Source organism: Lepus europaeus, chromosome 15, assembly GCF_033115175.1.
Source record: "Lepus europaeus isolate LE1 chromosome 15, mLepTim1.pri, whole genome shotgun sequence".
NCBI lineage: Eukaryota > Metazoa > Chordata > Mammalia > Lagomorpha > Leporidae > Lepus > Lepus europaeus.
In genome coordinates, this window is record NC_084841.1 from 40,414,349 (window position 1) to 40,441,449 (window position 27,101).

At 41.9% G+C, this 27,101-nt stretch overlaps 1 protein-coding gene across 1 annotated transcript in view; it reads left to right on the top strand.

Annotated features, from left to right (window-relative positions):
* ITGA2 (integrin subunit alpha 2) overlaps nucleotides 1-27,101 on the top strand; it is a 113,346-nt gene that overhangs the window by 64,859 nt on the left and 21,386 nt on the right. The window contains exons 7-17 of the mRNA XM_062211856.1: nucleotides 643-791; nucleotides 6,228-6,378; nucleotides 6,672-6,837; nucleotides 9,700-9,776; nucleotides 11,317-11,455; nucleotides 13,170-13,315; nucleotides 15,327-15,470; nucleotides 18,127-18,339; nucleotides 19,376-19,512; nucleotides 19,607-19,746; nucleotides 23,624-23,775. Of these exons, the coding sequence (XP_062067840.1) occupies nucleotides 643-791; nucleotides 6,228-6,378; nucleotides 6,672-6,837; nucleotides 9,700-9,776; nucleotides 11,317-11,455; nucleotides 13,170-13,315; nucleotides 15,327-15,470; nucleotides 18,127-18,339; nucleotides 19,376-19,512; nucleotides 19,607-19,746; nucleotides 23,624-23,775 (1,614 nt within the window). The remainder of the gene's footprint in view (nucleotides 1-642; nucleotides 792-6,227; nucleotides 6,379-6,671; nucleotides 6,838-9,699; nucleotides 9,777-11,316; nucleotides 11,456-13,169; nucleotides 13,316-15,326; nucleotides 15,471-18,126; nucleotides 18,340-19,375; nucleotides 19,513-19,606; nucleotides 19,747-23,623; nucleotides 23,776-27,101) is intronic.

Here is a 27,101-nt window from a genome sequence, read left to right on the forward strand (position 1 = left end):
CTTCCTGGTATAAACTGTTTTATGATATTCATCAATATTAAGTATTATAATAAAACATCTAAAATTACTCTTTCAAAGCAGTTCACAGGCTGCAGCCCATCATCTTGCTTGGCGATAGTAGTGTTGCTGTACACAGATGGCGTCTCACATCAAAAAAGCCATTTCACTGAAACATAGAACAGAGTTGGCTGGTGCCGCGGCTCACTAGGCTAATCCTCCACCTGTGGCACCAGCACTCCAGGTTCTAGTTCCGGTTGGGGCGCCGGATTCTGTCCTGGTTGCCGCTCTTTCAGTCCAACTCTCTGCTGTGGCCTGAGAGGGCAGTGGAGGATGGCCCAAGTGCTTGGGCCCTGCACCCGCATGGGAGACCAGGAGGAAGCACCTGGCTCCTGGCTTCGAATTGGCACAGCGCACCGGCCGTGGCGGCCACTTGGGGGGTGAACCAATGGAAGGAAGACTTCTCTCTCTCTCACTCACTCACTCACTGTCTAACTCTGTCCAAAAAAAAAAAAAAAAAAAGTTGAGAATGATTCCCTTAAGCTATCACGTATCTAAATGTGCTTTTGAGGTTTATTTTCTTGGCTAAAGAAAAATTACTGTAACTTAATGACAGTCAGTTTATAAACTTTTGCTCTTTTGAAGGTGGGATTAATTCAATATGCCAATAATCCAAGAGTTGTGTTTAACCTGAACACATTTAAGAACAAAGATGACATGATTGCAGCAACATCCCAGACATACCAATATGGTGGGGACCTCACCAACACATTCAAAGCAATTCAGTTTGCAAGGTAAGTTTTGCTGCTAATAGACCAATATGTTAATAACATAAAAAGTGCTAATAACTGTGAAAGAAAAAATAATATACCTGCCAACCACTGCTAAAATCAGAACTAGTACACAAGAAAAATTTGAGCATTTTGTGACTTGCATACTTTGAGAGGGTAGATTGTAAGTGAAGTGAAAATATTTGATTCTAGGATTTGATTAAGATATGACATGATTTTTATGTGATTTACATGAAGTAAATGAGAAGATTTTAGTTTAAAACAGTAGGAAATGGAGCAATTGTCATTATTTATATTTTCATTAATTGAGTTAATGAAATACTTCTTGCAAATTAGCAAGAGCCATCTGATCTTCAACATGAGTCCAATTTAAACTGAATAAGTCTAGTAAATTTCTCATCTGTGAGAGGTATGAATTTTTAGAGCTGTGTAGCACTCTCCTCATTCTGGTCTCAGTTTCTCTATTGTTTCAGCACTGCGCTTCCCTTTTGCCTTTTTTTATTTTTCTGGTTTTTTTTTTTTTTTTTTTTTTTAGTCATTTTTATTTAAAAAGGCAAGGCAACAGAGAGGAGAGAAATATATAAAGATATACCATTGCTGATTCACTCCCCAAATACCCACAGCCAGGAGCCAGGGACCCTGTGTGGGTCTCCCACATGGGTGGCAGGAACCCGAGTACTGGAGCCATCACCTGCTAGCTTCTGGATGTGCATTCTCAGGAAGCAGGCACCAGGAGCAGAACCAGGACTCACATCCCGGCACTGTGATCTGACACACAGCACTCGCATCCAGGCACCGCGATATGACATGCAGCACTCACATCCAGGCCCTGTGATATGAGATGCAGGCATCAAAAGCCATGGCTAAACTCACGGTACCACAAATACCTCCCCCTTCACTCTTTTAACCAGATACCTCACAGAGATGGTATATACTCTCTTCTTGTTACAAAATAAATGAGAGTGATAAGCTTGGCTTCCCTTTTAGTTACTTCCCGCTTGTGGTTTTTTTTGTTTGTTTGTTTTGTTTTGTTTTTTTTATCTTGTGTATTTCTTCTACCATAATTCCTTGAAAAAAGCATCGTCCCTTCCTCCACTTCCTTGAAGCTTCTATCTCTGCCACCAGGCAAGCAGGTTCCTCTATTTAGCCAACCAGGTGGTCCTGCTTCAAGCCCCGCCTCTTCCCTCCTCTGAACAGTTAGTAATGATGGACATGCACTACTATTCAGAACCCAGTTGCCATGGCACTACAAACTTCTGGGACCCCTGCCAACTTTTTCTCAATGATTTTGGCCTCTTCGCTGGCTCTTCTTCCTATTTTTTTTCTTCGCTCAACAGCTTTTCTTTACATTTCTCAGAAATTGCATGCTCCGTCACAGCATTGGCATGTGCTCTGTCACTCCATTGCTGTGTTGTCTGTCCTGCACACTTTCCCAAGGTTCGCACAGCCAGGGTGTGGGCTCATTCATCCCACTCAACAGGTCCTAACCTGGCCTTGTTATTTTCCCTACCAGTCTGCCTGACTTCTGTCATTTTGATTCAGGCCACTGCCTGCTTCGGTCCGATTGAAAAACCTCATGGTTTTCTTTACTCTTCTCACAAGGGTCACATGTCTGGTTGGTCCCCACATCCTGTCATTTCTGGTTCTGCATTTCCCATTATATCTGCCCCTTCTTTTATCTGGATATTTAAGTTGCTGCTCCCACCAACTGCTATTCTCCTTGTGGGCCTCAAAAGCAGATTTTGCACTAAAGAAGATCGTTTGGTTTGCTTCATCTTTATTTCCCCTATTAAGAAGTCCCTTTGGGAGTAGGTGGATATTTGGCACAGTAGATGCTGCTTGGGACTCCTGCATCCCATGTCAGGGAGCCGGGGTTAAAGTCCCAGCTCTGATTCCAGCTTCCTGCTCATGCACACACACATGGTTGGTTCCATGCCATTTATATTTTCCCAGTCCCAGGCTTTGGTTTGACCCAGCCCCAGCTGTTGCTGGAATTCGGGGAATGAACCAATGGACTGGAGATCTGTGTGTATATGTCTCTCTGTTTATGTCTCTCTACTCTTCAAATGAATGCATTTTTTAAAGATGTCCCTTTGGGCCTGAACATCTCACAAGCTACTGCCTAGTCAGTAGGTCGGATGCCAACAGCTGAAGTGCCCTTCCTGATCTGGTGAACTGGACTAAGGGGAAGAATTTTTTTTCCTGGAGTTAAAATATGCTGAGGGACAGTGTTTCCAGCAGGAAATATGGGTGTGGGATTTTTTCCCTGGAAGGAACCTGGGAGCCTGGCAAGCTTCCTTCTCCAGGATAATCGTGGTCACTGCCTGAGGTGGGACTTGTCTGGCTTTCAACATCGCTGCAAAATTTTGGTTTTTTCTCCTGTGCCAACATCTGTTTCCTTCTTACCACAATTTCCCAAACTAGTAGGTTTTAATCCTCTCATTGCTAGAATTGCTCAACTTACTCACCTCCCTGCTGCAATACTGAGTAGAATCCCGTCACTCCTTTAGTAAATACTGCCATGTTTTTATTCACCTATTTAATTGAATGCCTATGGTTGCAACTTATTGTTCCAAGTGCTGCAGGCCATTACAGCTAAGTGATTTACACTTTCTGTCCTCAAAAGCTTTATAATCATATGGAAGATCTACAGTATGCCGTACGGAGTATGTCACAGGGTGGGCACCTAACATGACAGTTCAGTCACTGTCTTCATCCTGTATCAGAGTGTCTGGCTTTAGTCCCCACTCTGTTTCCGGTCTAGCTTCCTGATAACATGCACCTTGGGGGACAGCAGGTGAATGCTCAAATAATTATGTTTCTGCCACCTGCGTAGGATACTCAGATGGAGTTTCAGCCTCCTGGTTTCAATGTAGCCCAGCCCTGGCTATTGCATGTGTTTGAGGAGTGAAATAGTGTATAAAAGATGTCTCTGTCTCTCTCTCTCTCTCTTTTTTTTTTTTTTTTTTTTTTTTGACAGGCAGAGTTAGAGAGGGACAGAGAGAAAGGTTTTCCTTTTTCCATTGGTTTTACCCCCAAATGGCTGCTATGGCCGGCATGCTGCACTGATCCCAAGCCAGGAGCCAGGTGCTTCCTCCTGGTCTCCCATGCAGGTGCAGGGCCCAAGCACTTGGGCCATCCTCCACTGCCTTCCCAGACCACAGCAGAGAGCTAGACTGGAAGAGGGGCAACCGGGACAGAATCCGGTGCCCTGACTGGGACTAGAACCCAGGGTGCCAGTGCTGCAGGTGAAGGATTAGCCAAGTGAGCCGCGGCGCCGGCCAGGCTTTTAAATAAATAAGTTAAAAAGAGAGTACATGTTACTAAAGAGGATCTTTATGTGAGTACTGTAATTCAAATTATTTCCTGCTGAAACAGGAATATTTTATATTTTTATATTATATAAAATGTAGAAAGATTTTAGGAAATAACATTACATGCTCAGTTTTAAATGTGCTGAATTTGAAATACTCCTTACACATTCAGGTAAGAATATTCAGCAAGCCTTGAAAACATACATAAAAAAAATGGACAATAGATGCAGATGTTAAATGTCATCACTTGGTAGCAGTTATTCAAAGGAGGGGTGACATTACTCAGGAATAATGTGAACCAGGGCCATCCACTAGATAGAAGGAAAATCAGCGGTTTGACAAGTGTCTCATCATCTAGAAACAAAAAAAGCTGAATCTCTGCATCACTCTTGCATCAAAGTAGATTTCAGCTGAACCAAGAATTTAAATTTAAAAGGGAAGCAAAGGACTATGAGAAAACTTGTATGATTTTTTTTTAAAAAAGCCCTTAGAAGTAACACTCTCATAATATGCCATGTCAAAGATAAAATACACAAAAATTTAATGGAACTGATTATTTCTCTGCAGAATTTTAATTTTTATATGATCACTGAAGTATGTAAGTAATACCACTACGAATCAAAAGTTATCAATAAGCTGGAGGCATTTTTATAGCATGTGACAAAGGATAATTTTCTTAGAAAACTTTAATCATTAAGAGAATGAGGAACAACACAAAGTAAAACAGGAAAAGGTACAGAGAAATCGAGTTCACGGAGAAAGATAAATGCCTACTAAGCATACAGAATTCTCATCATTCCTTCATATTGAAAAGCTGCATATTAAGGCAATGATTATATGTTATTTCTCACTAATCAAAATTCCAAAAATGAATGATTTTAATAATCCTCAGTGTCAGGCAAAGGAGCTGGAGAAATATGCAGCCTTGTATATTGATGATATAAATTGGTGGAAATTTTTGCAGGGCAATTTGATGTGACTAAAGTTGGAGATGTGAATATCCTTTGTTTCAGTAGTTTCACTGATCTCAATAACATTTGAAATGATATACCAAAACGTAGACAGAGGGACATTCATTACAGCATTACTTGTAAAACTAAAATTGGTTGAAATGCCTGATAACGAGGAACTAGTTAAATAAACCATGGTGTCTCCACATAATGAAATATTAGAACAAGGGCTTTGTATGTGCTGATATGGAAAGATCTCCATCCAAATGAACAACAATGGAATAGAATATGCCCTCCTTGTGTAAAAGTTTAAAGAGTAGACTATGCATGTACTAACTGTAGATCTAGATAAATACTTTATAGAAGGAAACACAGAAACTGTGATAGTGGCTATCTTTGGAGCAGGGCTTGGTGTCGCATTTTTGTTTTATACTTTTCCCAGTGCTCTGAGTTTATTTTTTTTAAAGATTTGTCTATTTGAAATCCAGTATGACAGAAGAGAGAGAAGTGTGAGAGATTTCCATCCACTGATTCACTCACCAAATGTTTGCAACTATCAGGGCTGAACTAGGCTCAAGCCAATAGCCAGTAACTCCATCCTGGTCTCCCATGTGGATGGCAGGGACTCAGTACTTGAGCCATGATCTGCCTCCGAGGGGCATTACCAGGAAGCTGGATCAGAAACAGAGTTGCCAGGACAGCAGCACCCTCACAGGGGAAGCAAGCCTCCCAAGCAACATGTTTACCCGCTGCACCACAACACCTGCCCCTGCTTTGAAGTGTTTAACTATCTGTGTCAATTACTTTTAAAAACATCATTAAATACTGAAAAGGCCCAATGGATAAAATTTATGACAGTAATATCTATGTGCTGCTGAGTAATAATTCATTTAATTTTCTTATATGAGAATTAAAATAATTCCTGGTATGAATACACAAACATGTATGCCATGGAACTCATGGAGTTTTTTTGATTATCAAGCAAAATTTATATTACTGTATGTTTCTTAGCAACCTACAAATAGAATGTACTTAAGTAGTCACCAGCATTGACATGAAGGGAAGTTCTATATCACAACAATTTGTGCTCAAGAAGCTAACTTCCTATTTCTATTTCAAACCAGAGGTCTCATATTAAAATTCATCTTTTGATCATGAGTCTTTATCTGCCACAGAGATTTCGCTTATTCAGCAGCTTCTGGTGGACGTCCAGGTGCTACCAAAGTAATGGTCGTGGTAACTGATGGTGAATCCCATGACGGGTCGATGTTGAGAGCTGTGATTGATCAATGTAACAATGATAACATACTGAGGTTTGGCATAGCAGTAAGTGTCTTTTGACTTGTCCTTCAGTGGGTCAGTAAACCTTTCATTATAGCGTTACTTCTCAAGGCTGCAGTTTCTTGTTGGCTGTTGTTAGTTTCATATAAAAGGAAGTTTTTACTCTATCTCTGTCTCTTGCTGATTTTTTTGGTCCTGTCAACTAAGGGAATGTGGAAATCCTGCTTGATTCACTTCTGCCAAGGGCCCTTTGTGTTCAGAAATAGACTAGAACGTGCTCGTGGGGGACCAGGAGTACAACAGTAACGACCTTGTTTTCTTCTTTCTGCATTTTCAAGGTTCTCGGGTACTTAAACAGAAATGCCCTTGACACTAAAAATTTAATAAAAGAAATCAAAGCAATTGCCAGTATTCCAACAGAAAGATACTTTTTCAATGTGTCTGATGAGGCAGCTCTACTAGAAAAGGCTGGGACGTTAGGAGAACAAATTTTCAGCATTGAAGGTAAAAGAATGTCCAAGGATTTTCTTTCAACACCTTTGTTTTCAATACTTTATTATCATAAAGTTGCCCTTTAAATGTTAGCTTGTCAGTCTTGTTTAAAGTTTCCTATAAAGCAGTAGGAAACGGACAAACAACATGAGTAAGTAGTTTGCAAGATTCAAAACACAAATAAGCAAAAAACATAAGAAAATGTTGCCAATTATAGTAATTCTTTGAAAATATGAATTAAAACAATGTGATGTTTCACCTGAAAGATATCACAGATTAATGTTTAATCTTTGAGATATGACGGATAAGCAAAGAAGCTCCTATACTCTTGATTAGGTCATAATTGCTATAACTTTTGGGGGGACAATTTAATTGTATTACGATCATAAATAGTTTCACCTTTTTAGACTGTTAAATATAATTGCTGAAAATGTTTATAAGTATATAGACTTCTCAATTAGAAAAATACAGTGAAGATACTTAATAGGTCAGTGTTTAAGGGAACATCATATTTATCAGGCCTGAAATAATTTACTTATTTGATTCGGGAGGACTAGTCAGTATGGAAATATCCCATGCTCAGAAGCCCACTGTATGGGGTTCTGGAACACATTTCACAGTGAATTAAAAACTCCCACGTGATCCAAATCCCGGTTCCCCAGAAATTCTCTACAATGAAGAGCACATTTCATGGGCCCTCTGTGTACCTGGCACTGCCTTTTATGTTGGAGCTAAGAGGTTACATAGATCAATAATTCATTCCTTTAGACAAATTTTGATATCCTGATAATCCACTGGAAAGCTCTAGCTTAAAAAAAAAAAAAAAGTATTGCTTTTTTTTTTTTTTTTTTTTTTGACAGGCAGAGTGGATAGTGAGAGAGAGACAGAGAGAAAGGTCTTCCTTTTTGCCATTGGTTCACCCTCCAATGGCCACTGTGGCCAGTGCATCGTGCTGATCCGAAGCCAGGAGCCAGGTGCTTCTCCTGGTCTCCCATGCGGGTGCAGGGCCCAAGCACTTGGGCCATCCTCCACTGCCTTCCTGGGCCATAGCAGAGAGCTGGCCTGGAAGAGGGGCAACCGGGACAGAATTCGGCGCCCCGACCGGGACTAGAACCCGGTGTGCCAGTGCTGCCAGGCGGAGGACTAGCCTGTTAAGCCACGGCGCCGGCCAATGTATTGCTTTTTAAATAGCTAATGTTCTAAGTTCTTTATCATCATCAAAATCTAATGTGCCCTGAGAATGTCCAAAATTACTAAGCTATCTATGCTAATAAATTTGTTTCCTGGTCATACATGAATAAGAACATAGTGCAGTTTATAAGTTCATCTGAAATTATTTTATGCGTTACCTGCTATTATAGACTTTTAGAGAGCAATTCTCTATTTTATTAAAAATTATCTCTACTCATCCTGCATGAATTGTTAAACCTTTTTTTAAAAAGATATTTATTTATTTGAAAGGCAGCATTACAGAGAGGCAGAGGCAGAGAGAGAGGGAGAGGTCTTCCATCTGCTGGTTCAAGATGTGAACCAGCCAAGATGGCCACAACAGCTGGAGCTGTGCTGAACCCAGGAGCTTCTTCTGGGTCTCCCATGTGGGTGCAGGGGCCTAAGGACTTGAGCCATCTTCTGCTTTCCCAGGCCATAGCAGAGAGCTGGATTGGAAGTGGAGCAGCTGGGACTGGAACCTGTTCCCACATGGGACACCGGCACTGCAGGCTGCGGCTTTACCTGCTACACCACAGCGCCAGCCCTTTAAATCTTCTAAACAAGACTTGTGTGGTGCAATTTGTCTTCTCCCGAGTAAAGCATCAGTCCAGGAATTTAGCTTCGCTTTTGTGAATACTGGGGAAGCTTAACCAGTCTGACCACACTATATGGAAAATGAGTACTATCTGAGTCTTAGGGTATCAGTGACAAAAACCAGCATTTATACATAAGTAGGAAAAACATCTCATTGATAAAATTCCTTCAGTCTTGAATCCTGATTCCTAGTGGCTAACCTGGATATCTCTGGGCAGTCTTCATGACAAACCACTCGCTAGGCTCCTCCACTGCATTTGAGATACTTGTGCATGTAGTGGCACCAATATTTAAAAACTAAAAACTCAAGTTAATTTCATAGCTAGCAATGATCAAAAATTTTTAAAATTATCACCTCAGTTTTCATCTTCCCTCATTCCCTTTGTTCAGGGTTCTTTGACATTAGGAACTATATTAAGAATTCTGTCAAATACAGTAATGCTTGATTAAGCTGGTGTTAAATTGGAAATGGCATAGAAAATTAATTTTTTAAAAAAAATATGTAGGATCTCTGTCTTTAATGTGCTGTACACTGTTATTTAATGCTATAACTAGTACTCCAACAATATTTTTTTTTCACTTTGTGTTGCTATATGGGGGCAAACTGTTGAAATCATTACCTAATATATACTAAACTGATCTTCTGTATATAAAGAGAATTGAAAATGAATCATGATGTGATTGGAAGGGGAGAGGGAGCGGGGTGGGGGAGGGTTGTGGGTGGGAGGGAAGTTTTGGGAGGGGGAAGCCATTGTAACCCATAAGCTGTGCTTTGGAAATTTATATTCATTAAATAAAAGTTTAATAAAAGAAAAAAAAATTAAAAAAATTTAAAAAAAAGCTTAATGCCGACTTTGAACACTACTGTAGAAGTGTTGTGGATCTCTGTAGTCTGGTAGAATACTTCCTAGTGATCTCTTCTCTTCAGATTCTGACTGCTCTGTGTTTGGGGTGACTGTTAGAACGTGTGTGTGTGCGTGTGTGCGCACATGCACGTGCTGTGCTTGCTTGTGTTTGCAGATGCAATTTAAGACTGCTGACAATAATATAATTTTTAAAAATATTTCCCAGGTACTGTTCAAGGAGGAAACAGCTTCCAAATGGAAATGTCGCAAGTGGGATTCAGTGCAGATTACTCCCCTCAAAATGTGTGTATATCATAACTTCAAGCCATGCTGTCATTGGGGATAAGCCTTCTAGATACTGCAGCCTTATACACAAAGTAGAACACACATCTAGGGACCAACAAACAGTTCTGATTCCTAGTCACAGTCATTTGTGTTCTTTATGCTAACATTTCTTAGCCTTAAAAATGAAGGTGAATAATGCCTTCCCTTCCCTGTTTCACAGGGATTTTCTTAATGGAGAAACAAAACTATACAAGAGAGCCTTTGAGTGTTCCAGGCACAGGCAATGTTGAAACTCAAATTATCCATTCAGGAATTTCCTTTGACTCAATTAATCACTGAAAATGTTTCTTAAACACACAAATTCTTGTCAATACTGTCTGCTGAATTCCAACTTGCTGCAATATCTTTTTCTATGAATAGAAACAGATAAATTTAGAAAAATGCAAGTCCTGGGGAGATATTTTGGGAGCCCCATTGCTCAGAGAATTTGTAGATCAAAGGACCAAGAAAACCTTGTTTTCTGACTTAGATAAAAGGAGTGAACTTTCTCTGAATCAACAGTCCTTAGAGATACTCAAAAATTAGGTATATTTCCCTCAGTAAAAAAAAAAACAAACCTTTGCATAGAATATTTTGTACACAATTCCATGAAATTCTTTGTGTTCTTAAGTCTGTTCACACACCTCTGATTTAGAGTTCTTGTTTTCATTATAATCCTTCAGATAATTTAATGTTCTTATCCTCAAACTGGTAAACATCATCTCTTTATATGCCGTTCTTTAATCTCAAATCATCATATCTTGGATGGTTTCTAAAGCCTAAGATCAAAAATGTAAAAATAATAATTCCATGCTAACTGAACCTACCTTTTTTTTTTTTTTTTAATTTGACAAGTAGAGTTACAGAGAGAGAGAGAGAGAAAGGTCTTCCTTCCGTTGGTTCACCCCCAAGTGGCCGCTACGGCCGGAGCGCTGCATCAATCCGAAGCCAGGAGCCAGATGCTTCCTCCTGGTCTCCCATGCGGGTGCAAGGGCTCAAGCACTTGGGCCATCCTCCACTGCCTTCCTGGGCCATAGCAGAGAGCTGGACTGGAAGAGGAGCAACCAGTACTAGAACCCAGCACCCATAAGAGATGCTGGCGCCAGAGGTGGAGGATTAACCAAGTGAGCCACGGTGCCATAGCCAAAGGCAGTGGAGGATGGCCCAAGTGCTTGGGTGCCTGCACCTGCGTGGGAGACCAGGAGAAAGCACCTGGCTCCTGGCTTACGATCAGGGCAGCACCAGCCGTAGCAGCCATTTTGGGGGTGAACCAATGGAAAGAAGACCTTTCTCTCTGTCTCTCTCTCTCACTGTCTATAACTCTACCTGTCAATAAACTTAAAAATATATATATAGTAAAACAATTCTGAGAAATGCCAATATACATTTGTATATTCCCCTTCATCATGTTTAGTATTTTCCCTAAATCTAGATAAATTATTCCAATGTTTTGCTTACCTAACAACCTTATGCTTTAAATGTTATTTGTCTTAATTATCTTCATTTTCAACTATTTCAGGATATTCTGATGCTAGGTGCAGTAGGAGCTTTTGGCTGGAGTGGGACTGTTGTCCAGGAAACATCTCGTGGACATCTGATCTTTCCTAAGCAAGCCTTTGACCAAATTCTGCAAGACAGAAATCACAGTTCATATTTAGGTAAGGCACAGCAACATTTGGCTTCCTTTAGACCAGCTCCTAGTTGAAGCTCAGAGTCAGTTCAGCAAAACTTCTGAGCTGCTATCATCCTACAAATGCATGCCCTGGGAGGCAGCAGATGATGGCTAAGTACCTGAGTGCCTGCCATGCATATGGGAAATGCAGAATGGCATTCTTGACTCCTGTTCTGCCTGATCCATCCAAAGTTGTTGAGAACATCTAGGGGAATGAACCAGTGGGTGGAAGCGCATGCGCTCTCTCTTTCTCACTCTATTTCAAATAAACATTTATTTATAAATATTTATTCATTTGAAAGGCAGTTACAGAGAGGGGTTTACTCCCCAATTGGCTGCAATGACAGGGCTGGGCCAGGCCAAGGCCAGGAGCCTGGAACTGCTTCCAGGTCTCCTACATAGGTGCAGTGACCCAAGCATCAAGACCATCTGCTGCTACTTTCCCAGGTGCATTAGCAGAGAGCTGGATCAAAAGTGAAGCAGCTGGGACCTGAACCAGTGCCCAAATGGGATACCAGCATTGCAAGTGGTGGCTTAACCCTCTACACTACGATGCAAGCCCCTGTGAAACATATTTACTAATCATATATGTATATAACCTTCTGCTAATGAGGCCTTAATCCATATTACTTACTGAAACATCATGTTAGAATCACTGATCTCTTCTGGCTTTTCCATCAGTTAAATAATTCCTGGAGCATGATTGTGTTTCTCCAAAATGGAAATCATCTCTAGAAGTCACTACTACTTATAAAAGTGGCAATATTATGTTATTTTAGAATTCTTAGTGTTTTTTTCACATAATAAGCAGTCACTGATTTTTTTTTTTTTTTAGCACCTTTCATGGGACAGTGCCTAAGCTAGCTATTCTGTCTACACAAACATTTAAATCCTTCCAACAACCCATTGAGGGCCATTATACCTTTGAGAGACAGTGAAGTTAATAACTTGTCTACTGTTAAACAATCTAGTAAGTGGTGAATCCCAAACTTGAACTTGGGACTGTCTAATTCCAAGCACTGTATTTTTTCCATTGTACAGCATTACCTTTTAAATTAATGTATTCATTCTAGAACTATATATTGGATGCTAAGTTCACAGACAGCTATTAAGGACAACCCAGAACCTAGAGATAGCTTTGTTGGTAGAGGCTCCACCCACATAGGGCAATGGTAAAGGACAAGGGTACAATTCTTCTTAGAAAAGATGTGTCCTTGGCCGGCACCGCGGCTCACTAGGCTAATCCTCCGCCTTGCGGAGTCAGCACACTGGGTTCTAGTCCCGGTCGGGGCACCGATCCTGTCCTGGTTGCCCCTCCTCCAGGCCAGCTCTCTGCTGTGGCCAGGGAGTGCAGTGGAGGATGGCCCAAGTGCTTGGGCCCTGAACCCCATGGGAGACCAGGTGAAGCACCTGGCTCCTGCCTTCAGATCAGCGCGGTGCGCCAGCCCCAACGCGCCTACCGCGGTGGCCATTGGAGGGTGAACCAACGGCAAAAGGAAGACCTTTCTCTCTGTCTCTCTCTCACTGTCCACTCTGCCTGTCCAAAAAAAAAAAAAAAAAAGATGTGTCCTTTACATTCATGAGCACTAGGAGCTGTGCATCGTACCTAACACAAAGGAACCTCTGATCATATCTACTAGCTGTGCAGGCCTCATCTGGCTGAGATGATCCTTGGTCCTCTCTCTCTGTCTCTCTCCTAGGTTACTCTGTGGCTGCCATTTCTACTGAACAAAGTATCCATTTTGTGGCTGGTGCTCCTCGGGCAAATTACACTGGCCAGATAGTGCTCTACAGTGTTAATGAGAATGGCAATGTCACGGTTATTCAGACTCACAGAGGTGACCAGGTAAATGCCACTGCTCGGTTGGTGAAATTAGTTTTATGGACAACTGAGGTGGGTGGGGAGTTAAGTGGGTAGAAATGGAAACATTTATTATGTGCCATCTCTGGGACTGGCTCTGTGAGATCCCATAAATCTTCACAATACTAAGAAGAGCCACCATTCTCTTCAGACTGGTAACTAAGAGTTTAGATCTCTTACAAGGCCACACAGCATGGCTTTAATGGGACTGAGTTGTCAGTAAAATCCTTCCTATTTGGTCCTCGTGGATTACATCTGCCCATACTTTTGACTGCCCAGGTGAATAATGCATGGGCATTCAGTCATGATGGCAGGCGCTGCTCGGTAGGCAAGTCCTCCCAGGGAGCCAAGCACTGGAGGAGAGATGAGAAGGGAGCAGTATAGCACTGTGAGGACTGAGCGTCTCTACACAGGAGCCTGTCAAGGCGTCCTGTTGGTTTTGATGTTTCTGCAAGTTCAAGAACTCTCTTCTCTGCTGCTTTCTACTGACGGGTGGTGGCTTGGTGGTCAGACCCTGTGATGAATTGCAGCTGTGGACCACCACAGCAGAGGTCTGTTGCTACTGTCAAAAGCCGCCAATTGATTGCTCATTCCTTATAGAGCAGTTTTTTCTTCTGGGCTTGGCACATATTGGAAATGGGCATCCCTGATCCTGACAACATACAGAAAGTGTTGCCCTTCCTTGAGTCGGAGAAACTGACCACAGATTTCTCTTCTCTGTGACTGATCTCACTGTTGCTACTGGATTTTCTGAGCATTTTGACCACAAAAATAATCCCATACCTTTTCCCTCCCATTTAATGTTTTAAAGAAGGGTGCTTTTGTCTTGAGAAAAATGAAAGAGTTATGAAAGAAACAATTTCTTATTCTTTTCCAAATCCTTTAGAGGCGTTCCCTTAGGCATTCACATTGTTGAATGGGATGAACATTCAAATTCTCAACTTCATTTTATTTTATTCCCATTTTGTCTTCCATCCAGTTTGTCCATCAACTACTTATCTGTCCCAGACCATGCCATGGATGCTTATGTCATTCATGCTTTCCCCTCCCTCTCCACCTGCAAAACCCCTGGTCCTGATGTGATTCCAATAATACTTTAGCTTTTTTTTTTATTATTATTTTATTTTTTTTTTTGACAGGCAGAGTGGACAGTGAGAGAGAGACAGAGAGAAAGGTCTTCCTTTTGCCATTGGTTCACCCTCCAATGGCCGCCGCGGTAGCGCGCTGCGGCCGGCGCACCGCGCTGTTCCGATGGCAGGAGCCAGGTGCTTCTCCTGGTCTCCCATGGGGTGCAGGGCCCAAGGACTTGGGCCATCCTCCACTGCACTCCCTGGCCACAGCAGAGAGCTGGCCTGGAAGAGGGGCAACCGGGACAGGATTGGTGCCCCGACCGGGACTAGAACCCGGTGTGCCGGCGCCGCAAGGTGGAGGATTAGCCTGTTGAGCCACGGCGCCGGCTACTTTAGCTTTTTAAGTCTCCTGCCTCCACTCAGATTACTCAGATCTGGGACTTGTCTCTATCACAGTAGATTTTGCTATGGAGACACAATTGTTTGTCTCACACATACACTGCCTCTGTCTCTACCTCTCCTGCTCTTCCCTACAACACACCTTGCATAGCTACTCAGGGTTTCTCTCCTAAACGTGTCTTTGGCCCACTGGCATCAGGAACATCTGGAGTGCTTGTTTAAACTGCTGCTTCCTGGATCACACCCTAGCCATTGCCCCAGACTCTTTGGAACCAGAAATCGGGGATCTTCATTTTAAAGACACTTTCTTGGTGACTCTTATGCACACTGAAGTCTAAGAACCAAGGGTTAGGCAGTGATACATCCTGAGCTAGCAGACTATGCTGACCATCCTTGTGTTCCTAGCCCCTTGCGGGTAGTAAACATTCAATTTTTGCATGTTGAATAAGCAAATAAAAGTTCAGCATGCTAGTAGGAGTCTGTGAGTCCCAGGAATCCTGAGGCTGCTGTTCTTTATATTGTTCCAGATTGGTTCCTACTTTGGGAGTGTGCTGTGTTCGGTTGATGTGGATAAAGACACCACCACAGATGTGCTCTTGGTAGGTGCACCAACGTACATGAATGATCTAAAGAAAGAGGAAGGAAGAGTCTACCTGTTTACTATCAAAAAGGTAAAAAAAATTCTTAATATGCTTTAATACTGATAAATGAAAGTTAATATGCATTTTCAAAGAAAATTTATTCAGTGAACATTCATTTGCATATATGTGCTTTACGGTTTTTGAGGATATCACATTAAGTTGTAATTTTTAAAATCACATTAAGAAGCAACTCAAGTGTACTGCATAGTGTACTTTCATTTTCTATGAGAGATCTTTGAATGCATGTTCTAGTCAAATGGTCATTATGAATTCACATGGTTTTCTTTAAAGATTATATTTGAAAGAGTTAGAAGAGTTCTCCTCCATTCACTGGTTCACTCCCCAGATGATTGGAAAAGTTGGGAGCCTCTTCCAGCTCTCCCACATGGGTGCAGGGGCCCAAGCATTTGGGCTGTCTTCTGCTGCTTTCCCAGGAACATTAGCAGGGAGTTGGATGGGAAGTGGAGCAGCTGGAATTTGAACTGAGATGCCAGTTTCACAGGTGGCTGCTTTACCCACTATGCCACATGATTTTAAAAAGTGTATTCAGACACACACAAACATTTGTGTATTTCCCAAGTATCACATGCAGGTTGTTTTTTGTTTTTTTTTTTTTGTTTGTTTTGTTTTTTTTTTGCTGTGAATACATGACAATACCAGGGCAATGTGGTCTTATTATCATTTTACAGTGAAAAAGACAAATTGTACCAGGCACTTTGGCAACCTTAAAATGATCGCAGATGCTTTACATTAGTTTGTCATGAAATTCCATTGTTTACTGGAAGATTTAAGTATATGTCCAACTCGTGGGATTTCCAATCCTTACATATAAAGCAGCATACTCTAACATTGGGAAGCACAGTTTTTCCAGTTTGTAGATTGAACTCTAAATCACTGCATATAAGTACAGTAAACGCAGTGAAAGCAGAAAAGAAAATCAAGCTAAAGGCATAGGTTGACATAGAAAATTAGATGATTATAAAGGAGAAAAGTTGGAAAAAAGAGTTGCACTTCATATAGTAAATATTATGTTTAGCTGCGATATTTTGTCCTGCCTTATTCATTTAAATTCATGTTCAAGTTAGCCCTTTAACACAAACAATACTATTCTAAAACAATTATGACTACAAATATACAGTTTTATTTATATATATATAGTAAATTCTCTATATATAGAATTTGTAATTGAGTAAACAATAAGGGAAATGCATGTTTACTGATTTGAAAATTAAATAAATTGGTCTGGCATTGTGATATAGTGGTTAAAGCTGCTGTCTGTAATGCCAGCATCATATATGGGCACCAGTTTGAGTCCCATCTGCTCCCCTTCCACTCCATGCTGATGGTTTGGGGAAAGCAACAGAGGATGGCCCAAGCACTCTGGGCCCTGACACCCAGGTGGGAGACCCAGAAGAAGCACCTGGCTTCAGCCTGGCCCAGCCCCAGCCATTGGGGCTATGTGGGAAGTGAACCAGCAGATGGAAGACTCCTCCCCCTCCCTCCCTCCCTCTCTGTCCCCCTCCCTCCCTCCCTCTCTCTCTCTCTCTCTCTCATATCCTGTATCTCCCTCTCTGTAACTCTTTCAAATAAATAAATCCTTTTTTGAAAGGAAAAAAATTAACAAATCCTCAGTTTCTAAATGTTTCTTGCTTGTCAAATATTCTGAATTATCACTAACTGTAGAACAGTAAATGATCTCCCAACTACGTTTTCAAACTCAGTAGCAGGTGAATGTCCCAAGATTGTAGTAGAGAAGAATCAACACTGACCCAGTTTCATGGTTGAGGAGTGAGCATTCTTGTGATATCATTTTCACAGTTGATTATAATATCTGAAGGAAAACTGTTTCACAGAAAATGTCTTTTCCTTTGGGTAGAATTACCTATATTTCTTATGACAGGAAATTAACAAAAAAAATTTTCTACTTATACCATTTTAATTTGCTACTATTCAGTAATTTTAAAGAAAAATCTAAATTAGTATATTTGATTTTATTTTGTGTCTACCTCAACTTCACTCAAGATATTAGTAGATCTTTACTGAAAATTTTTAAATCTAAAGGTTTGGATACAAGCCAAGATTCTAATACTAAAGAAAAAAGATAAAGGAAAGGCTTTCATTTAGATTGCTCAGCTCCAGTAAAAAGAATTATATCTCAGGCCGGCGCCGTGGCTCACTTGGATAATCCTCCACCTGCAGCACCGGAATCCCATATGGGCGCAGGGTTCTAGTCCATATGGTTGCTCCTCTTCCACTCCAGATCTCTGCTGTGGCCTGGGAAGGCAGTGGAGGATGGCCCAAGTGTTTGGGCTCCTGCACCTGCATGGGAGATCAGGAAGAAGCACCTGGCTCCTGGCTTCGGATCGGTGCAGCACCAGCCGTAGCGGCCATTAGGGGAGTGAACCAACGGAAGGAAGACCTTTCTCATTGTCTCTCTCACTGTCAAATAAATTAAAAAAAAAAAAGAATTATATCTCAACTTGTTTTATGAGCAGATATTCTAGGACCTGTAATTCTGATTTAAAATTCTCTTCATAAGTTGATTATTTTGAATCCTAAGTTTAAAAACTCTATCCACGTTTATCATTTTGAAATATTGGCTTGGTCATCAGTTGCTGTGAATTTTAATTATGCCAGTCACACAGTTTGCTTTAATCATCCTCTCACCCTCCCGTCCCTTTTCAAGGGCATTTTGGATCTGCAGCAGTTCCTGGAAGGGCCCGAGGGCTCTGAAAATGCACGGTTTGGTTCAGCCATTGCTGCTCTTGCAGACATCAACATGGATGGCTTGAATGATGTGATTGTCGGTTCCCCTTTAGAAAACCAGAACTCTGGAGCTGTGTATATCTACAATGGCCAGCGTGGTCCTCAGAGCACCATTCACACAAAGTACTCGCAGGTAATCTATGAGCTACACTGCAATGGGTTTGCCTATGAGTATCATCACATTAGAGCTAAGGAGTAATGTGTAGGCCACCTCTCTTATTTCATAACCTTATTTATTCACTCAACAAATATTTCTTGAGTCTGTACTCTGTGCCTAGTACTATTCTAGGATCCAAGTATCCTGTAAAGAACAGGACAGAAAAAAATAATCAGATTTTTGTGGATTTTGTGGACTTCTAATGGCAGAGGTAATTGACAAAAAGATTTATGAGTAAATAACATGAAGTATTCCGGATACTGATAAATGCTCATGAATTTTTTGAAAGATAGAAAACTACAATAGAGAACAAAATTTCAGGGATGAGAGATACCAGATGGTAGAAACTGTGACCAAGGAGGCCTCACTAAGAAGGCAACTTTTGAGTAAGCACTGAAGGAAGACAGCTAGGATAGGGACCAAGGCCTGAACTTGCTTCAGGTCATGTCCGGTTCACTGATTTTTCACTCTTCTGTGCTATTCTGTAACTTTAAAGATTCATGCTATTTCCTTGATAAAAGTGTGGCTTCAACCGTGATACAGAAATTGGATGTAGTTGAAAAACAATGGAATTGTGTGGAGAATAAAGACAATGTGGAGAATGTCTAGATAGAGAATATATTAATATCAAACTTGCTTTTTTTTTTTTTGACAGGCAGAGTGGACAGTGAGAGAGAGACAGAGAGAAAGGTCTTCCTTTTGCCGTTGGTTCACCCTCCAATGGCCGCCGCGGTAGCGCACTGCGGCCGGCGCACCGCGCTGACCCAATGGCAGGAGCCAGGTGCTTATCCTGGTCTCCCATGGGGTGCAGGGCCCAAGCACTTGGGCCATCCTCCACTGCACTCCCTGGCCACAGCAGAGGGCTGGCCTGGAAGAGGGGCAACCGGGACAGGATCGGTGCCCCGACCGGGACTAGAATCCGGTGTGCCGGTGTCGCAAGGCGGAGGATTAGCCTAGTGAGCCACAGCGCTGGCAATATTATATTAATATCAAACTTGCTTTTTTTTTTAAGAAAATCTTGGGATCTGATAGAGCTTTCAGGAGCCATCTCCAGTACTTTGGGAGGTCCTTGGACGGCTATGGAGATTTAAATGGAGATTCCATCACTGATGTGTCCGTTGGTGCTTTTGGTCAAGTGGTTCAACTCTGGTGAGTCTCTGAGAGCCAGAATTCCGTAACATATCCGTTATGATATGTGTGCTGTGTAATAATGTCCACTTACTTGTTTGCATTTGCCTTTCAGGTCACAAAGTATTGCTGATGTAACTGTGGAAGCTTCATTCACACCAGAAAAGATCACTTTGTTGAACAAGAATGCTCAGATACTCCTCAAACTCTGCTTCAGTGCCAAGTTTAGACCTAGTAGGCCGAACAGTCAAGTGGGTGCGTGGACCTGAAATAACCTGTACTGGGATGGGTTTGCTTATGGAGTTTCAGCCCTAAATATAACCAACCTGTGTTTTGGTTTGTAGTCCAAAGAGACAGGTTTACTTGCAGAGTTTTAGTCCTAAATATAACCTATGTTTTGGTTTGTAGACCAAAAGAATTAAGGTCTTTAGTTGCAGACCCTCAAATTGCTGTGCATTTGAAGTGCCTTACAATGGTTCATTAGGCAAGGAGAGTTTTAGATCTTCCTCCCTCAACTCTAGAAGGTGACATTCTGCTGCTGAACATTATAATCTCTGTGGCATAATCATGGGCTCTCAAGAGTCCATCCTCTGGGTCGGTGCCGTGGCTCACTTGGTTAATCCTCTGCTTGCGGTGCCTGCATCCCATATGGGTGCTGGGTTCTAGTCCTGGTTGCTCCTCTTCCAGTCCAGCTTTCTGCTGTGGCCTAGGAAGGCAGTGGAGGATGGCCCAAGTGCTTGGGCTCCTGCACCTGCATGGGAGACCAGGAGAAGCACCTGGCTCCTGGCTTCGGATCAGCACAGCACCGGCTGTAGCGGCCATTTGGATAGTAAACCAACGGAAAGAAGACCTTTCTCTCTCTCTCTCTCTCTCTCTCTCTCTCTCTCTCTCTCTCTGTCTATAACTCTACCTGTCAAATAAAAAAAAACAAAGAGTCCATCCTCTGACTGTCTCTTACCCACAGTTTCCTTACTTACTCATTAGGCATACACAGACTAAGCCGGCTGCCTCTACTCTTAAATGAGTATGCCATATTCTGGATATACCACAATCTAGATAGAATATGTTCAGTCACATTTTTCAAGTGTTATTTCTATTCTTGAGGAACTAATGAGCATGAAATACTGAGCAAAAAAATGCAAAGCAATATATAATTTATAACCATTATTTTAAATTTTCTAAATCCAGAAAGGTGAACAAAATTCTGAAATATATCGCATCAGATGGGAATGTGAGAAAAACACTGAGGGCAAAAAAACAAACAAACAAACAAACAAAAAAAACACAGCAGGAATTGTCACCTTCTCTCTCTGCCATCTTTCCAGGTGGCTGAAGGCCCTGTATCCTCTCTTGAGTCTTCACTAAGTGCTCTCTCCCACCTTCCTCTCCTCTGCCCCAGTGATCCATGCACTCTGCTGTTTCACAGTTGACTTAAATGCTGTCTTTCATGTGTTGCTGTCTTATGGGTTCTAATCCTGCTTCCATCAGATTTTGGCTCTCAACTTCAGAACCTGTGGTTCCTACAGGTTTTTAATTAAGTGCTAAAAAAATTAAACCTATTTCAAAACCAAAAACTTAAAGACAAGTTATTTGCCATGACTGATAGCAAGAAATAAATAAGAACACAAAGTAGAAATTTGAGTCATATCTTGAAACAATTTCCTTATTTTGCCACTTTTTGTACCCATTTTTAAGGCTTTTATCAAGTGTTCAAACCCAGCTTTAAGCAACATAATTCACAGATCTGACTTACAGTACACATCCATCAGAGCAACAATGATTGTTAAGTCAAAATCTACTGCCATACAAACACTGAGTTGCTAGCCTGCATTAAGTTGGAAATATAACCACTGGCAGAAATGCTTGGCTGGCCAGCTCTTCTGGCCCTGAAGCATGATGCACTGACGACATGCACCTCCTACTTTTTGACTGGTCTTCAATGCTTCTGTTCTGCACACTCAAAAATTACACTTTCAGGCAATTTTATTTCCGTTGGCCAGATGCCACGGGCTGCCAAGATTTCCTAAAATGAACATCTATCCTCTGAGCCTTCAGGTCCCAACAAACAAGCCAGATCATAGTCATTTGTCACTCCGTGACCTGGCAATTATAGTGTATAAGACATGAATCCCATCTCCACAATGGTGACAAATGAATTTATAAGGCATATGGTTGCAATTATTTATTGCATCAGGTGCACACTCCAGTGTAAGATTAATAACATTAAAAATTAACAGTGCCTATGAGACTAAACATTTTTACCAAACTGTTTAAAAACACCAAAAAGTATAATCTTATACATTTTGTCCTATTTATACAGTCACCTCCCTGCCTTTATTTCCTCATTGCTTCTCTTTGACCTCTATTTTTAGTTCATTTGAAGTTTTTATAGTCAATTTATCTTTCCTGGCCTCTTTAAGGAACAAGAAAGATGATATGACATCTCCAGTAGATACCATAAACGTAACATGGAGAATTAATGTTATGGAAGTATATTCAACCTTTAAAACACTGAAAAATAATAAGATAGAGTAGCTGTAAATGAGGCTGTAAATGCTATGAATAGCATCAGATGCTCTTTCTCGTATTTGGACACACTGGTAGTGGGCTGCAGCTAAAGGTCATCTTTCCAATAGTTCAGATATTGACTATCGGCAGGTTTTTTTATTTATTTTTTGATTTTTCACTTCCTTGGCTTGACATTTTTTTTTAATCAACAAAGAAATAGAGGTTCAGGGGCCAGTGCTGTGGCGCAGTGGGTTAATGCCCTGGCCTGAAGCTCCGGCATTCCATATAGTCGCTGGTTAGAGACCCAGCTGCTCCACTTCTGATCCAGCTCTCTGCTATGGCCTGGGAAAGCAGTAGAAGATGGCCCAAGTCCTTGGGCCCCTGCACCCACATGGGAGACCCGGAGGAAGCTCCTGGCTTCGGATCTGTGCAGCTCCAGCCGTTGCGGCCAATTGGGTAGTGAACCATCAGATGGAAGACCTCTCTCTCTGCCTTTTCTCTGTGTAACTCTGACTTTCAAATAAAAAAATCTTAAAAAAAAAAAAAAAAGAGGTTCAGAGAGTTTAAGTAAATTGTCAAAGTCAGATTTCATGAACTGTGTGGATTTATCATTTTTTTTTACTTTTTTTAAAAATTTATTTGACAGAGTTATAGACAGAGGGAAAGGTCTTCCTTCCATTGGTTCACCCCCCAAATGGCCGCTATGGCCAGTACTGTGCCGATCCGAAGCCAGAGGCCAGGTGCCTCCTTCTGGTCTCCCATCGGGGTGCAGGGCCCAAGCGCTTGGGCCATCCTCCACTCCCCTCCCGGGCCACAGCAGAGAACTGGACTGGAAGAGGGGCAACCGGGACAGAACCCAGTGCCCAAATGGGATGCTGGCACCACAGGCGGAGGATTAACCAAGTGAGCCACGGTGCCGGCCCCTGGATTTATCATTTAAGTCAAGTTTGTCTGATTCCAACCTTTCTGCTACCATATTTCATGCCTTTCTCCACGAAAGCATCTAGAATATGCCAGGCACCATGCTTGTTCCCTTAGACTATCTAAACTAATCCCCACAGTAATAGTTAATCCTTACAATGGCATTGAGACAGACAGAACACAAGCTGTAGTTTCAGAAATACCTCCATTTTATTTCTGACAGTGCCTTAACTGTGTGAACTTGGGTGAATTATCTTCCCCCATTTGTTCTAGTTTGTTATCTGAAAAATAGGATAACAATACCCACTGTCCAAATTTAGTGAAAACCTTGACTAAGATAACATGTGAGAATGTGATGGTGGACACTCAAGGATTTCCCATTCTCTGCATTATGGATGATGAAGCCAATGTTTGAGTGAGTAACTGGCCCATGTTCATCCAGTTTCCTGGTGGCAGGTCCAATTTTCTTCTACAAGTCACATTTCTCTGAACCACATTTCTTCATATTCATTGTCATCTACATATCAGGGATAGAATTACAAATGGCCTGTGAGGCTACCCATGGTCCACAAGCTACCAATGCAAATACTGTTTCTATATTTTCTTGAAGTCAGAGATTTTGTCCAGTAAGATACATTAAATCAGGGATTGTCTTCTTTATAAATGCATTTGTAGTAAGACTTTTTTGTGATTTTTGTCGTAGCCATTGTGTATAATATCACACTTGATGCAAATGGATTTTCCTCCAGAGTAACCTCCAGAGGCTTATTTAAAGAAAATAATGAAAGGTACCTGCAGAAGAATATGATAGTAAACCAAGCACAGAGCTGCTCTGAGCACATCATTCACATCCAGGTAAGGTTTCCGGGTTCTGTTCACCTCATTTCCTCTTAAAGATTGCTGAATGGTCAAAGTCTAAAAATAAAAATTATGAGTTAACATACGCTTGCACTTCTAGACTTAATGCCTTTGTCTAATTTGATGAATAAGAAGCCCGTTTCCTTTATGCTAACACTAGCAGTCAGTCTATTAATATGTAAGGTAGTATTTTTGTGTGGAATTTCAAGAGAAAAAGGCCAAAAATAAGGTACGTTTAAAAAAATCAAGAAACAGTACTTTCTTAAATGTTTAACAGGTCCAACTTTTAGTTGGTACTGTATTTTGATATTTTCTGACCAGGGAAAATTTCACCCATTTTTAAGGTACTGAAAGTAATTCCTTGGGCCAGCACTGTGGCCTAGTAGGTTAAGCCTCCTCCTGCAGTGCTGGCATCCCATATGGGTGCCAGTTCCATGCTCGTCTGCTCTACTTTCTATCTAGCTCCCTGCTGATGACCCAAGTACTTGGGCCCCTGCACCCACATGGGAGAGGGGCAAGAAGGTCCCAGCTTCTGATGGGCCCAGCTCCGGCTGTTGCTTCCATTAGGGGAGTGAACAAGTGGATGGAAGACCTCTCTATCTCTGGCTCTCCCTCCCTCTATCTGTAACTCTGCCTCTCAAATGAACAAATCTTTTTTTAAAAAAAGCGATCATTCCAGTTGTAATTTCTATTATTTCATATATACCAAGGGTGGTAGATCAGGTGGAGGTAGAATTTACTTGTTCTAATGTTATGCTATAATTTTGATATTTCTCATAGATTTTGAAAATCTTCCAAGTAGGAAAAATGCTTCTTGGGGTTAAACTTCGAACAGGAAATTTATTTTATAAATTATGTTACTTTTTCCCCTTAGCAACCACATAATGGTATTTGAAAGTGTATTTCTCTCAGGAAGCAACTTTAAAAAGAACTATTTACTTGCCTAAATATAATTCTCAGAGTTCAGACTGCATAAGAACTGCCTAGATAGCCTATAAAATGCATATTCTGGGTCCCCATCACCAGAAATTCAGGGTTGAAGGTCCAAGAAATATGCAGGTTTGTGGGGTACCCCGGTTATTTTCAATGTAGATGAATGATACAAAAATCACACTTTAAGATTCCTAAATCCTATATCAGAGGGCTGTTTGAAGTCCTGCCTCTAGTTCTGATCCAGCTTCTTGCCAATGCATCCTGGGAGACAGCAAGTGACAGCTCAAGTACTTGAGTCCTTGTCACCCACAAGGGAGACCTGGATGGAGTTTTAGGCTCCTGGCTTAAACCTGGCCCAGCCCGGGATGCTATAGCCATTTGAGGAGTGAACCAGTAGGTTGAAAGACCTCTGCCATGTATGTATGTGTATATATATGACAAATATTAAGAAAAATAAAAGATATTAATAAAAATAAATCCTATTTACCATTTGATGTAAATACCAGTTAAGTCCATCCTAAGTGCCAAGTCTGCAGCAAGATGAGGACATTTTCCTCATAGTCGAGCAGCTGTTAAGTGGTCAGGGCCCCCACAGGGCTCAAGAGAGGAGTAAGGCCTGCCTGTGAATGGGCTAAGTGAAAATGAACATAGCATTTCCCTGGAAGAGGCAATATGATTGTTAGGATTTTTCACTGGTGTGGACATTGTGTTTCCCTGGTGGGAACTGGGAAGAGATTTGAAAGAGGACTGTTTGCTGACGTTTGCAACCCTAGTTTGGCATTCCCACAGTTTTCATTAGACAGGAAGCCTCAGAAACCGGAAGGGGCCCATGCCTCCCGCAAGGCTGCAAATCCTCTCCCTCTGTACCAAAGTCCAAGTGGAAAAGTTGGACTTGGAGCTGGATAGGGTTGGCTTTAATGACTGGTGAGTGAAGCATGCATCATCTTAAATGCACAAGGAGCAATGCAACTCCTAATAGTCAGCTAGGGCCAGAGTTGGGGAGTTTAATTTAGGACACGGGAATCACCTTTGTAGAAGGCGACTGTAGAACAGAAAAGGTTTTGTATGGAACAGAGTCAGTTTTCAACTAAAGAAGAGAGTCTTCTTGTTCCTTACTGACAGCGTATCCTGGGCACCTTCCACTCTAGATCATACTATTCCTTTCCAGAGATTTTGTTACAACTCCCTATGATAGCAGGTAGAAAAACATAGCTGGAGGGCTGGTGGGTAAAGCCGCCCCCTGCAGTGCTGGCATCCCATATGAGCGCTGGTTCAAGTCCCTGCTACTCCACTTCCAATCCAGCTCTCTGTTATGGCCTGGGAAAGCAATGGAAGATGGCCCAAGTGTTTGGGCCCCTGCACTGCATGGGAGACCGGAAGAAGCTCCTGGCTTCGGATTGGCGCAGCTCCAGCCGTTTCAGACAACTGGGGAGTGGACCAATGGATGGAAGACCTTTCTCCCTCCCTCTCTCTCTGCCTCCTCTCCTTTCTCTGTGTAACTCTAACTTTAAAATAAATAAATCTTTAAAAAAAAAAAAAGACATAGCTGGGGCCAGTGTTGTGAAATAGTGGGTTAAGCCACCACTAGTGATGTCTGCATTCCATATAACAATGCAGGTTCAAATCCTGGCTGTTCTGTTTCCAACCAAGCTCTTACAAAAGCATGGGGGAAGGCAGCATATAATGGTCCAGGTGTTGTGGTCCCAGACACTCAATTTGACACCTTCTCTCTCTGCTTCTCGTCCTCTCCCTGTCTCTCTGCCTCTCCTCTCATACCCTGCCTTTTAAATAGACAAATCTTAAAAAGGAGGACTTGGCCAACAACCAAGAGGCCAATATTGACAGTAATTGTATAAGCATTGTAACTGGAATGTTATCTACATATGTGCAATGCTTGTGTGTTAATCGGAATACTGATGAGCTTAATTAAGAATTGCTTTCAGGCCGGCACCGTGGCTCAACAGGCTAATCCTCTGCCTAGCGGCGCCAACACACCAGGTTCTAGTCCCGGCCGGGGCGCCGGATTCTGTCCTGGTTGCCCCTCTTCCAGGCCAGCTCTCTGCTGTGGCCAGGGAGTGCAGTGGAGGATGGCCCAAGTGCTTGGGCCCTGCACCTGCATGGGAGACCAGGAGAAGCACCTGGCTCCTGCCTTCGGATCAGCGCGGTGCGCCAGCCGTGGCGGCCATTGGAGGGTGAACCAACAGCAAAAGGAAGACCTTTCTCTCTGTTTCTCTCTCTCACTGTCCACTCTGCCTGTCAAAAAAAAATTTGTTGGACCTAAGTGTTTTTAGGTTTCTTTATAGTGGAGGGACTACAAGTGGAATTGTAAGAGAAGTAAGAGACTTGATCATACATGACAAGGGCATTCTACATAATAGAAGGCTGGCTGT